At 43.7% G+C, this 15,553-nt stretch overlaps 2 protein-coding genes across 5 annotated transcripts; both read left to right on the plus strand.

Annotated features, from left to right (window-relative positions):
• The first annotated feature begins 34 nt into the window (after positions 1-34).
• LOC128754976 (tether containing UBX domain for GLUT4-like) lies at positions 35-10,127 on the plus strand. Of its 4 annotated transcripts, none has more exons than XM_053858024.1 (17): positions 35-141; positions 360-415; positions 926-1,040; positions 1,369-1,469; positions 2,145-2,193; positions 2,260-2,333; positions 2,421-2,928; positions 3,139-3,198; positions 3,435-3,574; positions 4,012-4,093; positions 4,557-4,623; positions 4,873-4,935; positions 6,249-6,301; positions 8,442-8,493; positions 8,587-8,656; positions 8,944-9,113; positions 9,827-10,127. In XM_053858024.1, exons 1-17 carry the CDS (start codon positions 52-54, stop codon positions 9,835-9,837), a joined length of 1,761 nt encoding a protein of 586 aa, XP_053713999.1. In that variant the 5' UTR covers positions 35-51; the 3' UTR covers positions 9,838-10,127. The 4 variants fall into 4 exon arrangements, with proteins under 4 accessions (XP_053713999.1, XP_053714000.1, XP_053714002.1 ...); XM_053858025.1 differs by having other exon boundaries at positions 8,959-9,113; XM_053858027.1 differs by lacking the exons at positions 8,587-8,656; positions 8,944-9,113; positions 9,827-10,127 and adding an exon at positions 6,708-6,872 and having other exon boundaries at positions 8,442-8,476.
• A 2,563-nt stretch (positions 10,128-12,690) lies between these two features.
• LOC128754585 (myeloid-associated differentiation marker-like protein 2) lies at positions 12,691-13,899 on the plus strand. The gene is made up of 2 exons (XM_053857302.1): positions 12,691-12,971; positions 13,076-13,899. Exons 1-2 carry the CDS (start codon positions 12,691-12,693, stop codon positions 13,734-13,736), a joined length of 942 nt encoding a protein of 313 aa, XP_053713277.1. The 3' UTR covers positions 13,737-13,899.
• Positions 13,900-15,553: the final 1,654 nt, after the last annotated feature.

Consider the following 15,553-nt stretch of genomic DNA (forward strand, 5'->3'; position numbering starts at 1 on the left):
GTGGTACTAATAAAGTTGGTTCAAATAAACACAGTGACGTCACAGGACATTATGGCTGCCAGCGGTACATCAGTGACGGTTCTGGTTCCAAATGGAAGAAGGCAAACAGTTAAAGTGTCTGCTAACACACCCTTATTGCAGGTAATACTTGTCTGTAGAGGCGGTTTTGTGTCACGGTTTGGTTGTTTGTTGCAATGCTTTTGTTTGGTCAAAGCGCGAGTGAATACCTTTGGAGCTAGGCTAGTTTGGCTAACAGTTGGTAGCCAGTGACTGATCACTTTTTGCCTCCACGGTTTATGTAATAGCGTAAGCTGTTGATTTTATGTTGCTTAACATTCTATTTATCTGCTGGCCACCAGGTGCTGGAAGACGTTTGCAAGAAACACGGATTTAATCCAGATGATCACGGTTTGAAGTGAGCAGTTCTTTTGAATGATGCATCACAGTCCTTCGCTATTTGTTGTATCAACTGGATAAAAGGCGTGGACACTTCACATAACCCACACATTAAGACTCTGTTGTTTTGGTTTTTGGTCTTCTGTTCGATTCCTACCACGTCCACCTGTCTTATAAATCCAATTGCCAATGTTTACATGACCACAACAGTTTCGTTTTTCATTATTTTATTCTGTCCACCATGTTTGTAGTTTTATAGTAGTAATAGTTGCAAATGTAATTATTCTGTTGACTTTTTTCCTCATAATGTCATCTTTTCCACTGTTGTTTAAATGTCATTTGTGTCAAATGTAAGATAACTTTCAAAAAGATAAGTCCATTCATCTGCGTCCACAGGTCTAAATAGGCTACAGATATTTTGCTCTGCTGCTTTGCTGAAACGTCTTCTTGTGGATTTGTAAAGTTCTAAAACCTGTTTTATTTAACTATTTTAGTCTAAAGAAAGCAACTGTTTGTATTCTCTGGGCAGGTTCCAGAGGACTGTTGTTGACCTATCCCTCCAATGGAGGTTTGCCAACCTTCCTAACAATGCCAAACTGGAGGTGGTGCCAAGTACAAGAAAACAGGTTACATCCGATGGCCAGGTTTGTTGAGTTAAAAACACGCCAGATGTTTGAGCACTGGGTTGTAGCTGAAAATATATAACCTGACAAAGTTGAAAAGAATGTGCGGGAGTGATCAAGGATATGGTTTTGATGTTGTTTTTACTGAAATAAAGTAGCTATTTATTTTAGAATGTGACTATTTAGTCATCATTTAATTGGTATTTGACTTTTAAATTCCAACATTCAGTCATTTAATGTTGTTGGAGCTAGGTTTGTAACAATGTTGGTAGATTTGTTTGGATGGAAAAGAGGTTTTCTGGCATCTCTCGTTTATATGGCGACTATAACCCATGAAAAATTCTCTCAGGTGCGTATTGCGCTCCAGATGGAGGATGGTTCTCGTCTCCAAGGCTCTTTTTCTTCTGGACAAAGTCTCTGGGAGTTGCTGACACATTTTCCACAGATCAGGTTTGCACAGTTGAGAAATTGTTTTGTTCCAGTTTTTTTTATGGACTCAAATATACCATTTGACTGGGCTTGCTTCAGAAGTGTAACAGCATTGGACGCATCTCTTTTAAGTTTTAAAGTTCTCTCTCTTGTTCTCTCTTTCTCTCACTCTCCCTCTCTCCCTCCTTTTCTCTCTCTCTCTCTCTCTCTCTTGTTCTGTCTTTCTCTCACTCTCCCTCTATCCCTCCCTTTTTTGTCTCTCTCTCTCTCTCCTTTGCAGCTGTTACTCTGTAGTTTCTAACATGTGTTACCAGGTGCTTATGGCTCTATGAAGCGCTCATCGTTTTTAGATGACATCATTCCATTTTCTGATCCCTTTCCATGGAAGTAAAGCTTCCATGAAATAAATATTAGCCCATCACCATGGTCAAAGCTTAGCGTTGTGAAGAATGGTTGCTTTGATTTTCAGCCTTAGGAAAACAATAGTAAAACGTCCATGGTCCAATTAGCTTCATTTCACCCACATGGTTTACACATGTCATGTACTGCGTCATTTAATAAGACTTGATAGTTAAACCTCAACCGTACTCCACATTGTTCTCATTTGATTAAATGTCTGTTTTGTTTTCTTTGGATTGAAGGCAACTGTTCAAACAAAATGCTCATTTTGCCCTTGTATTCCCTGTTTTCCTCCAGTTTGTCGCAAGCTGGATCCACACCTGTGTGCGTTTACATGAGAGATGAGGTAATGGATATTCGTATTGAGTTTAGGGAGTGAATAGTGCAAATGAGAATTAACTTATGTGTGCAGGTGTGTGGGGAGGAAGCTTTGAAGAAGGCCACCCTGAAATCTCTCGGTCTCACAGGAGGGAATGCAATAGTCAGGTACCAATTAAAAATGAACCATTTAAATTGTACTTTTCTAATGTATACTTTGTTATTTGAGGAGTCATATTCTATTCCTTCTCTCAGGTTTATAATTAAAAAAGAAAAACCATCAGGAGAAAACGGGGATGGAAATGCAAACGTAGCTGTGCCAATTCAACCTTGCACCAACAAAATATCACCTCTGTCAGCATCTCAGCCAGATCCTTCACCCATAGTCATTGAAACCGTGGAGCCGGTTAAAAATGCAACTCCCATTTGTCCAATGGAAACCCTTCCAGATCCAGAACCTGTTGCTGATCAGGTCTGTGTCCCTCGAGAAGAGGTTCAAAAACAAGAGGAGGTAGTTCGGCAAAAAGTCTCTTCAGCTGATAAAGAAGAGGATGGAGAAAAGGCAGGGCCATCAAGAGTTACATCACATCTGACCTCTTGCTCTGTTCCTGCTGCTGCGTTTGTTCCATTTTCTGGAGGTGGTCAGCGCCTTGGGGGTTCTGCTGCAGAAGGACATGTTTCCTCATCGATTTCATCTCTCTCTTCTGTGGCGGAATCTCCAAAACCCAAGAAAGCCAAACCAAACTACAGCACTGAAACCACGGTGAGATGCAATTTTATTTCTGAACCGTCCTGGAACTAGTGTTTCAAAGGTGAGGTTGGTCACCAGGTTTCTGTTCTAAATCGGCCCTATCTGACATGGTTGGATAGAAAACAACAGCAAAGTCATTATCATAGTTATTGTCTTTTTGTTTGAGCTCCAAAATTTTTGACATGGAGTTGATCTTGGTTTTAATGAAGTGCATCTTTTCAGAATCAAGCCACAAGCATGAATTCAGATGAAGACATGAATAAGGAGGATGGGTTTTTGGAGGTAAATTCATTTGATTTTATCAGTTGTCTGCACTGTGTTCAGCTTACATGCATTTGTGTTCTTATCTATTTAACTTAGAAAAAAAATGCAATTTTTGGTGGCATAGAAACAGTTTGACTTGGGCCCCACAAACAACCATGTTTCCCTCTGCATTTGAACAAAGTCAGTCAGTCATCTTGCTCCCAATGTTTGTCTTCGTCTGTGTCACATTTCCCTCTCTCACGTTCTCACTTCAGCCGGTGGAGAGGGAACCACTGATATACCACCTTGAATCTGTGACCCACCGCTCTGAAGGCCAGACTGATCTGCCTGACGAGTTTTTTGAAGTGACCATGGATGACGTTCGCAAGCGCTTTGCTCAGCTGAAGAGTGAGAGGTGAGATGAAGAAGTGCGATTTAGGAAACATGATCAAAAGAACTTTAAAATATATACTTTGGCGTGACAAGTCTCCACTCTATCTTTGTTGCATTCTATTCACATGTTTACTCTGCTTTTTTAATGTGGTAAAAAGTTTGCTAGTAATTATATACTGCAGATGCTTATCACACAGTCAAAAATGGAACCCACAGACGACATAAAGGCTTCACATATTTTACCTTGCAGCCTCATGATTGCTCTACTGCCATGTCAATGACTGCAATTACTGGGTTTAAAATTACACAAACCACAACTATTTGTCTTTCAGACGCTAGTGTGCGTCACAGAAACTCTAGGCTGGCTCATCTCACGTTGCCTTTTTTGTTTTGATCACCAGTTTATTCCAATACCTGTTGGTATGATTTTGCCTGACTGCATTTCTCCTCTGTCTACAGGAAGTTACTAGAGGAGGCCCCACTCATGACCAAAAGTCTTAGGGAAGCCCAGATGAAAGAAAAGATGGAGCGGTATCCTAAAGTAAGTGGAGGTGTCGGCTGCTTTTTTAAAAACAGTTAAATATATTTAATAGTTTCAGATAAGTTGAGGGAGAGTCTTTGATGGGATGAACAGCTTGTACCAAACCCTCTGCCCTGTTGAGTCTGAAGCAAGCCAATAGTTGTAGATCACAGATTGTAAGGGCACATGCTTGGATGGATTTTTGTGTGCTAACATACTCAAAATGTGCAACACAACACATGCATGTTTTATCATTAAATCACAGTTGAAGCTGATTTGGTTTTATTGGAAATATAGGTAAAATAAACTATAAATACCAAACAACAAATTGCATTAGTCTTTATGCACACTCTTCACCCAACGTTTATTTGTGACTGTAAACCCTTCAGTCACATTTATGCTACATTCATGGTAAATTTTGAGATTTTCCTGCAGGTGAGGAATTTGCACCTCAACATGTAATCTGTACACACTCTCTCCCTAGGTGGTCCTCAGGGTCCAGTTTCCAGACAGACATGTTCTCCAGGGCTTCTTCAGGCCGATGGAGACAGGTGGGTGTGTTTGGGTGTTCATTTCAGCCGACGAGCCAGAGGTATGACTGCAATGTTAAAGGCACTCGCGGCTTCCTCGCCGCATTTATGACTGAAGCCACACCAGAGAAGATGTCAAGATCAAGACGGCTCTGTAATGCGCAGATTAAATCTCTGTGGCTCTCGTGCCAGCATGACAACCAAGGGAAGGGAAATTCCAGCTTTGTTTACTCACAGTAACTGATGCAACTGTATATGCTTTTGTCACAGTCGGTGCGCTGAGGCATTTTGTGAAGAGCCACCTGGAGGATCCGCGGCTCAACTTCTACTTGTGTAAGTGTCAACTTAATAGTCATAAAAATTTGTCTTCAGTGAATCATCGGTTCATTTATTTTTAGCGTCATCCCGCTCTTGTTACCACTTTCCTGTTATCAGCGGTGAAGCAGTGACGCATCAGAGTGACACTGATTCATTTGCAAACATCAGGTTTCTGTGGTTAAAACATTTATGTAATTTTATTGTTTATGTTTGAATTGGACTCTTTGGACACTGACAGATGGATTAATGCTGTTCATGTTTCTGTGAGATAGTGGTTTTTCACCAGTGCATCCAATATATGCCTTCATTATTAATGCCACTCATGTTATCTGTTTTACTTAACATCATAATAAATCAATATGGACATGGACCTTAAAAAGGGTTTTGACACTGTCAACCATAAAGTCCCGTTGACCAAGTTACAACATTTCAATATATCTACAGATATTCAAATCATATCTGAAGTGCAGGCAACAATGTGTCAAGGTACATGGGGACAAATCTCAGCTTCTAACAGGAGTACCACAGGGATCCATACTTGGACCACTGTTGTTCAGTCATGCCCTGCCCTAGGTTGTCCAGGTGCCAGTTCAATACCGATGATACTGTCATCTATTTTTCTGCTAAAACTGCAAGCAGCTAACCGTCTCACACATGCCCTGATGAAAGTCACTCAATGTGTATTTCCATCTGCATGAAGCCCTTAGAATGATCTGTTTGAGATCAACATTTAAAATGAAGCAACTGATGATGTAAACAAAGTCTAATATTATAGGGTTATACTTGACAGACAGTTGAAATATGATGAATGAGTGTATCTGCTGTTATGCCGCATCACAACATGGTCCCAGGTGTCTCAAGTCACTCTGAAACTTGTAACAGCATAAAAATGATGGGCCAGAGGGAACAAAACCTTCTTTAAAATGACTCTTTATATTATATTTGCCATTACATTTCTATTTAAGTGTCTGTATGACAAAGTCACTCCTGTTTTCTGCAGTAATTACAAGAGGTTAAAGCTCCACTTTAATGAACATTCTGATTTTTCTGTGAGAGCGGCTCATGTGTGGATCAGCCGACTCACCCACCTGAAGCTGGAGACTGACACCAACACTTTTACCAGACGATTAAAAGAATGGTGACAAGATGTGTCAAAATGGACCATTTAACTGTGACCAATGCTGACAATATCTCTCACCTGCTGTACATGAGTCACTTAGCTATTAAAATCCATATGTGTCATTCCATGGTGTTTGTGTTTTCATTAAGGAGGTAGTTATTTTGTCACTGGCCCTTTTTCAATTGAATCATTTCTTTTTTTCATGCAGTTATCACGCCTCCAAAAACGGTTCTGAACGAATCATCAGTGACTCTTTTTCAGGTAAGATCTCACACATACACACAGACACACACACACACTTGTGTCTCTATCTTTGTGGGGACCGCTCCTTGCCATGATGCTTTCCCCAGCCTCTCACCCGAAACCTAACCATCCAAAACAAATGGCAAACCTTAACCAGGACTGTGAACCAAACTTGGACTTAAATATAATGACACAGTTATTTAGACGTCTTCATCCTCAAATTTAGGCCTGATTTGTGGGGACTGGCACAAACGGCATGTGGTCCCCACAAGTATCGATTAAACCAGATGCACACACACACTCACACAATGCTTGGGAAATGTATCAGCTGGGCCCTCTCTTCAAAGAGCAAGTCTCTCCCTCTGTTCTTTGGCTCCTCCATGCTCTCACACTTGTTCGCCTTCTCCACTGTCCTTGACCACAGCTGGGCTTGATTCTTCCCAGACTGGCACATGGGGTTCATACAGGCTGCGCTTTGATCATCGCACATACACACGTGCACGTATGGAGCGCCGCGCTGCCTTCCACATCAGAGCGCGGCTCATGCTGAGATAGATGAGACGTGAAACGTGTGAGAAACTCTTCTATGGTTAGTTTGGTTGTTCATCATTCCCTACTGTGATGCAGTCATAGTGAAAATATTAGTCACCTGTTTCAGTATTTCAATCCTCTTTTCCCGTACATACAGCAACTTACCAAAAAACAAATAAGTTTTTATATAGATTTAATATAAACACGCCACCTGGCGTCACTGGAGACAGGGAATTAACCTGTGCATTGATGATGCATCTGCTCGTACAGCTGTTTGAGAAGATAGCACCTGTTTTACATGTCCCTTAATGAACTCTGCTCGATTTCCTGTGTGACCTTCTCTCTTCTCCGACTTAAGCTTTTCTCTCTTTTGATCTTCTTCCCTTCTCCAGTTCCATCAGCGTTACAGATCTTTTGTCGGACCCTCCTGTGCCTTAGTTCACCACTAAATCCTCTCCCAGCCACATGCCTTCCTTCATTGGGAACTTAAAAGCATAAAACTGCACAAAAACAAAGTCTCTAATCCCCTCAGTGTCACAGCGCACACTAATCAGTCTATATTGTCCCACCGACACGTTTTTTTCCCTTCATTTCTTTTGTCAAGTAAATCCGTGTATTACTTCTTTTCCTAGAATGCTTTTATCACTTGTCAGGGAAGGAATGCTCCTCCAACCTGGCGGCTCTTCAGGCGCTCCCTCCCTCGTCTGTCTGCTCCTGTCTTCCATCAGGGAACACTTCACCTCTGACTGTCTCCATCATTATCCTTCCACCTCTGTTTTAACAACAGTACGTCACTCCAGAGAGACGCTAGCCCTCTTTACAAATGTGTTTTCTCAAACCCAGCGCTCGTGTTTCTCCCTCCTGCCTAGGACTTAACAGCTGAGCTGATCAAAGCGTTCGTCATGCTTTTGAGAGTGAAGCGACACGCAGTGCTTCTTTGTTTCGTCCAAGCTTGTACTGTTTGTCTGCGGCAGATCAGGAGGAGTTGGCACACCTGAGGTTCCGATGGTTTCGGCCGACAAGTTAAACTGAATTTGGACGCAGCGTGATCATTTGTGCCTGCGTCAGAACCGGGAGGTGCCGGTGAGAAATCCCTTCCTGCCCAGTGGCAGCCGTGACTGAAGGCATTACACACCATACGTCTTCATCGCCAGTTCTCATGAGGGCAGCCGCTCAGGAACGCTTTGGTGCTGGCTTCAAACGTGCACCTGCTACCATCCAGACCATTCAGAGATTGCATTTCAGGGGTCAAAGGTTCTGATAATACACATGATTGTTGAGGATATTTGTTACGTCCTTTCTCTTTTAAAGTGAATTGTTTCTTCAATATTTGATGTTCAGCTGTAATAATGCTTTAATTTGTTAAAGTGCTCGTGCAGGATCTGTTCACATCCCGAGCTGCGCTCTGTCTATCTGATGCTAATTACAAGTTTGATGGAAGGAGAAACTTCTCCCTCAAGTGTTTGGTTGAGGCTCATTTTGTGGTCGACTTCAAAGCTCTGCTCTAAGTGCTTCAGGTCCCTGAGCAGTGCAGAGTCTTCTTAAAAGAACTTTAGTCTCTGGAGTTTATGGCGCTTTGCACAAATTGAATAACATGAATTGTAAGCTTCTGCTGGTTCACTGGCAGGCGGACCTGTTCCCCGGCGCGCTGGTCTACTTCGGCTCCAACGCTAAGACAGGTAGTCGCCATTATTCCCCTCCCTTTCTTCTCTTGATCAGTCCATCACTTGGGAATGTCAACAAGCCCAAAAGATCTTCCTGTGTTCTTGCAGAATGTTACCTGAAGAGGGAGCTCCTGGGATCGTCCGTCTCTCTTTCGCAAGCTAATGACTCCATAACCAGGTAAGCATTGCTAGCGTGCTGCTCAGTAAGGGATCCATGCTCTTGTATCCCACGGCAACCAGTCTATTTTCCTGTCACAAAGCTGTCATCGCTGGAATCCCTTTGAGGTTGTGCACACAGCAGGTGCCCCCATTGTGCTTCCATTTTCTGCCACACACGGGTCAATGCTGCCCCCACAGACCTGACAAAAGATCCTTCTCATGTTGCAGTCACTTCCTGTTACTCACCCCATTATACTTCTCTCATTCCTCTAATCATTTGTGTTCCTTTTTATCCTTTCAAATCAGCTGCCTTCTTCACAGCGGGTCGCCTCTGTCCAGCGCTGCGGCACCACTGGAGTTAATGGACGACAGCGGTGGGTCCATGCAGGAGGAGCAGAGCTCACCCGCACACACGCTGCCTCCTCGACCGTCTCGGTCTGACCCGGGCAAAGTTCCCAAGTGGCTGAAACTTCCTGGTGAGGCCACTCTGTTAGTCTCCATCAGACTCTCACCGCTTGTCGATGCAGTTTATTATTTCTTCTCCTGTGATATTTATGCCAATTTCAATCTGTTGAACGTCATCTTCTGTTACTAATACAACAATAATACTGCTAGTAAGATGACAAGACAAAGAGCCCTGTCTTCTTCTCCATGGTACCTTCGTCTGTTCTCTCCATGTGTCTCCAAACAACTCCTGATGTGCGGCCTTTCTAGTCACTTCCAATGAAAACCTTTGTATCTTTTATCGCACTTTTAACTCAGTTTTCTGCCGTTACACTTTGTATCTCTGATTGATCCCAACCAATTGAGCTCCTTCATGTTCCCTGCTGTTACTCCCTGCATCTTCACCTGCCTCTCTCATTTACACACATGCATCCTGTCGTGGTTCTACCAACCTTCATTCCTCTTCTCTCCATCTTCTCCTCCAACTCATCTTTTCTCTCACCACAAATCACTGCATCATCATCAAACATCACGGTCCAGGGAGACCCTGATATTCTCATAAAACACACCTCACCACTGTCCTCATACATGTTCTGCACATCTCTCGCTGATGCTTCTAACTTCCTCCTCTGCTAACTCTGTCTCTCTACTTTTCTCTCAGCATGAATCTAAAGAACTTCTTTGGTTACTTTCTATCTGCTTGATGAATCTAGGTTGTACTGACTCTTATTTGTCTCCTTCTCAGGTAAGAAGTAGAAGCGTGTGCGACAGCACTTCAACCGAGGAAAGGAACTCCTCTCACATGTTCCTCTAGCCATGAGTGTCGGCCAAATATTAGCTTTTAATTGCCATTGCCAGTGACCAGAGTGGGGTGTGTACGCAGCACTTAGTTCCTCATGATGTTAATAAAAATGATACCGTTTGGAAGGACTGTCGACGTTGTCTTTCTAATGATTTGCTGTGGCGCCACCGTGTGGGCAAGATTGGAAATGCTGTTTTAAATCGGATTTCAAATCGAATGAAAAATAAATGATTGAGATTTTTAAAACGACGCGTGGTTTGTATGCGACTGTTGATGGGTCTCTTCATTGATTTTACATAGGATGGACATGAGAAAGATGTTTGACACAAAATGTCACAAATATGGACAGTATATACACTTAATCCTCTTGGATGTAGTCTCCTAGAAGAGAAAACAGGGAATATTTTGTACATTTGTATTATTTATTAAATCAATTGAAGAATGAACAGGTGGCAGTGACCAAAAGTACACAAACAAGACAGTACAAGATGACCTGACCAGCAAAATACAAAGGTCATTCCTGCTTCTTAACCCTTTTCTGACAGACTTTTAGCGCCATAATCTTCAACCACTTGGACCCGCCATGCCTATTTAAACTGAACTGTAATAGTACACAAGTAGTAAAGTACTCAGTGAGTGCGCTCCTCTGCCAAGCCACTGGTTTGCATCCACACTGATTTCTTCTCACCCAAGTGATCTCAAGGGACAGCAGATGGCAGATGGGAGTTTCACAGTTCTGAGAAGACACACAGAGAGACGTGAAGAAGAAGCTGCTGTCTTTGGAATAAAGGAGACATGCTAAATATGAAGACCTCTCCTTCACCTCACCTCTGAGCTGAGGTGAAGGAGAGGTCACCTCAGCTCAGAGCTAATTGAGTGTACCCACTTTTTGGGGAGGGTTATTTACAAGAGCTCCCTCTAGTGATTTTATTTGTCCACTGAGGACTTCATGTCTGGTATGGGCAAGCAGTAAAACCTGAAGGGATATTCCTGAGGTCATGAAATCTATTTTGTAGCTCTTGTTCACAATAAACTCCATGTTCCAGCAAAAAGGCGGTATCTCATTGATGATCACTTTTGTTGTCATCTCTGGTATTTGTTGCCATGTGGGGAAAGAGGAAGAAGTCATATGACGGCAGAGGCGCTCAGACAAACATTGTGATGGTCCCTGGTCAGGAAGATCAACAGCTGGGAGGTCCTCAACTCTGACATGAGAGAATGCTGGGCTATATTAATGTGTCCATAAGCCGAAATAGAGCCTCTCATTGTGGGAGTTAAACCTGTCTGCTTCGCCAGGAGGTCCATCTGGGGTGTCTGCTCAAGTAGAATTCAGAAGGAGCTGTGTTTTTGCCCAGCAAGGGGACCTGCCCTGGCACAGTTGAACCCCTCCACCCTTAAAGCCAGTTTGAACAACCTGTCTGCATGAGTTAAACTCTATGTTAAAGCATCAACCACTTCAAGGTTACAGCTGAAAACACACAGATGAACTTGGGAATGTCATTATTGCGTATGTTGCTTTCCAGAGTTTCCTATTTTCCTCCCACCTGAAACTCTACTGAAAGCCACAAAAGAGCAGCGTGTTTGACAGAGTCACCTAATGTCCGAGGGATTTGGCTTCAGCCTCTATGCGTCTGCATACCACGACCCCGGCAGACCACATGTTCAGACCCCCAGCGCTCATTCAGCGATGACCCAACCCTGAATAGCTTCCATACCAGTCTGACTGCCGGCCGTCTTCTCATGTAGAGCAGAGGAAGCGACAGAGAGACACACAGTTGGGTCGCTGGTACCAGAGGACTGTTAGGGGCCAGGAAAGAGTTCGGAACCACGCCGGACTAACTCGGCTTCACTTCTTCATGGACCTCCGAACATGACAGCGTCACGCCACAGAGAAGAGGGAAACTAGTTATTGTCACTTCAGACTCTTCGTCCCCCGCTTTTGATATATTTGTGAATGATGAGTCAGCAGTATTCCTCAGCTGAAAAGGTGAGTCAGCGCCTGCTCGAACTTTGTGACTGACTTTGATACGGAAATAGAGAGGAGCCTGCTGAGGCTGTGCACGCACAGAAATAGATTTCACAACAATGAATCGCACATGTGCAGCACAACTTTCGCTCACAAGAAGTATCCACTGAATGAGCCAGTTCCTTTTCAACACAACACAAGTGAAATGAAATAACATTAATGCTTTCATCCCAATATGGAGTTCTAAAGCAGGTCTTCTTCTGCTACTCAATGAGACAAAAGTATAGCCATGAATATGAAAGCTGATTCAGTTCATAAATAAAATGAATTGTTATATCCTTTTCAGGGTTTTACAACTACAACTGGTTGGGTCGGTCATGACTAGTCTCTTAGGGACAACTTTGATGTAAATAAAGGGCCACATAGTAAACCTTACCTTACAATTCACTAAAAAATATTTGCACAAAGAAAGTTTTTGTAACTATGAATATTTCATTAGGGTGTCAAGATGAAAAGACAGAACAAAAATAGAAATAAAACTTGGAATGTAAACAAACTAAACTGACCTCATTATTTATTCTTTCACTTCCACTTGTTCCACTGTCTTCCTGATAAAATAAACACACTCTCAGTAAATGTAATCACTATTTGCATTTATATACTCACCACTGTATCACAGAAACAGCAAATCTAGACAACAAAGCTGTTGTATTTAAGCTAGATTTTTCTTGCTTGCAGGAACAGTCAAGAGCCACAGGGATCAAAGAAGAACCATAGGCCCGCTGCCTGTGATCCCCAGTACTTTTTTTCAATTGGCATTAAGACCCTGAAAGACAAGGACATGAATTCTCAGGAGGGTCCATACCTCAACAAGAAGGCTCTGCTCTCACCACTGGGAGCTGCCCGTCTCTGCCAGTTAGCCATGGGCTGCGCGGTTATCGCCCTGGTGGTCCACACGGCAGGTTACAGCGGGTCACATGGCATCTTCTGTATGGCGGCCTGGTGCTTCTGCTTTGCGATGACCGTCTTGGTCTTCTTCCTGGACGCCACTCGCCTCTACAGCTGCCTCCCCGTGTCCTGGGACAATCTCACGGTCACGTGCGCCGCCTTTGCCACCCTCATGTGAGTTTAATTATTTGGGGTAACAAAAGATTTTTTGACTGTGATGATGGTAGTGATGCTAATTGTTAGCAGGTCCCTTCATTGACAACCGTCTCGGTCCACAGGTATGTGACCGCTTCCGTCGTCTATCCACTATTTTTCGTCAGATCCGAGTGCCCTTACGCCGGATGCCACGTGCGAGATTTTCGCATTGCGGTCACCGTGTGCTCCATCCTGGGAACCATCGCCTACGGAGCTGAGGTGGCTTTGTGCCGAGCCAGGCCAGGCCAGTCTGTGGTGGGATACATGTCCACCGCCTCTGGACTCCTCAAAGTTGTTCAGGGATTTGTGGCGTGCGTGATATTTGGGGCTCTGGCCAATGGAAGCGAGTACTCCCGTTACCCTGCAACCATCTACTGCGTGGCAGTCTATTCGTTCTGCTTCGCTCTGACTTCGGTGGTGGTGATGATGACGGTATGCGGCAGGACAAAGGCTGTGCGCTGTATGCCCTTTGACCGCTTTGTGGTGGTCTGCACCCTGCTGGAGGTTCTACTGTACCTGAGTGCATCTGTGGTGTGGCCTGTGTTTTGCTTCGATGCAAAGTATGGATCACTGTGGCGCCCGTCATCTTGCCCTCAAGGGAAGTGTCCGTGGGACAGCAAGCTGGTGGTTTCTGTCTTCTCCTTTGCCAACTTTGGACTGTATGTGGCGGACCTTGTCTATTCCCAGAGGATAAAACACGTCTCTTCACATTTGCCCACTGCATCGCGATTCAGAACAGCGTAACCTCTCACCAGCATGTCAACAGTCACAATATCAGAAGGATGGAGAAGAGGTTCCCAGGCCTCCCCAATATCAGCCGGAATTCAAAGAATGACGCCTCTAGTTACCATCCTTGCCGCACCCGAATGAGGGACCCTCCAGCTGACCGCCTGTGCCCTCTGGGGGTTTCGGGTTTAAAGCGCTCGATCCCTACCAGACACTGACACCCCAGCTTCCTCGGGAAGACACTTAGTTCAGAGTGTCAGCTGAACCGAGACGTGCAAAGATATAAATAGTAACTTTTCTCCCTGGCATTCATGCCATTTGTAAACTCTCCAGCAACTTTGCATGACATTTCCTAGATGGACAAAAATACATGCACATGTCCTGCAATGATGAGGCTTCCTTCCACAGCACCCAGACAGAATCAAATAGAGGGACACAGGATCAGCTTTAGGAGCTCATGGAATACACAATAAAGGAAGGAAGACTCGTCCAAAAAGACTCACTTAGGATGGGGACTTTGCTGTGGTTGGAGCGGATCTGACCATTTCAGAAACTGCTGAACTACTGGGTTTAGTTTTGGGATTGAAGAATGACCGGACTGGTTCCTAAAACGGGTTTGTAGAAAATAAGCTCTTAACACACAGTACCTTCAGGCAGACGAGGACCACTCAGGTCTTTTTTTAAAGGACAACCCATAAACTCCATCAGGGTGGATCCATCCTGCCTTGCCTGAGCACTCTCTAAATGCTGCAAAATGTTCTCTTTTTTTACTTTACTTTCCCCCACTGCAAACCTCAAAGTTGCGTCTGATCTTCATCTTTTGTTCCCTTTTCTATCTCCCCATCATCTGTCTCTTGTTCCTTCAATGCTACAAATGGCCCCTATGTCATAAGACATCAGCCCTTCATCACCTCAAGGTTCTGTCTTATGTCACCCAAGATACATAACCATTAAAACTGTAACAATGAGTCCAATGTGTGCCAGGTGTAAAAGACCACTTTTCCAAATGTCTATTCCCTTCATTTCTTTTTATCCATTGTTCCCTCAACAACATTTCATCTGTCGCGCCGCCTCACTTCAGCCACTTCAGTGAGTTTTCCTTCTGTAATCCAGATCAATGTTTTCCTCTGACTACTCTGTGAGCGACTGCGGAGTGATTATAGTAAGTCCTCCAGTCTCCACTTTACCTCGACACGTCCATCACTATTCTTACTGCTTAGCAGAAAAGCCAGAAACACTTGGCTGCACAAATAAGTCGCCTGCTGAAAGTAAAGTATTGAGGAGTCTCCAGATGTCACAAGGATCTCTTGTTAAAGCAGCAGGAGTCATATATGATTTTCTTTTACTCATATAGCCTATATTTCTAGCAATATTCTTAAGATGCTTGGAGACGACCTCATGTTCTGCTCACCTTTCGGACCAGTAAAGAAGTTGCTTGGAGGCTGCTAGAGTCTGCATACAATAAGATGACTTGTACTTATGGTAATTCTCATATTCAGATATTTTCAGAACTCTCCAGACAGTTTGTTTGACTTTGTCACTGATGTAAAGTTTAGGAACTGTTGCTGACAAATGGTCGAAAACAACATCCACTTTATTCTGTATTTTAATTTATAACTTCACTCCACAACACAGTCGTGAGTACAGCAGCCAGTTCATTGAAATCTATTGGCTCAGGAGGATGCTCTCAACGGTCACCTAACCCATGAACCAGGAAGGAGAATGGAATCCCAAAAATGAGTTTGGTGAGAGTCTTCTACTGACATCATTCGAAGCCCTGCTTTAGAGGTCATCCTAGGAAGCTCAGGTGGACCTGTGAAGTGATGCAGTATAAT

Source organism: Synchiropus splendidus, chromosome 2 (assembly GCF_027744825.2).
Source record: "Synchiropus splendidus isolate RoL2022-P1 chromosome 2, RoL_Sspl_1.0, whole genome shotgun sequence".
Taxonomy (NCBI): Eukaryota; Metazoa; Chordata; class Actinopteri; order Syngnathiformes; family Callionymidae; genus Synchiropus; species Synchiropus splendidus.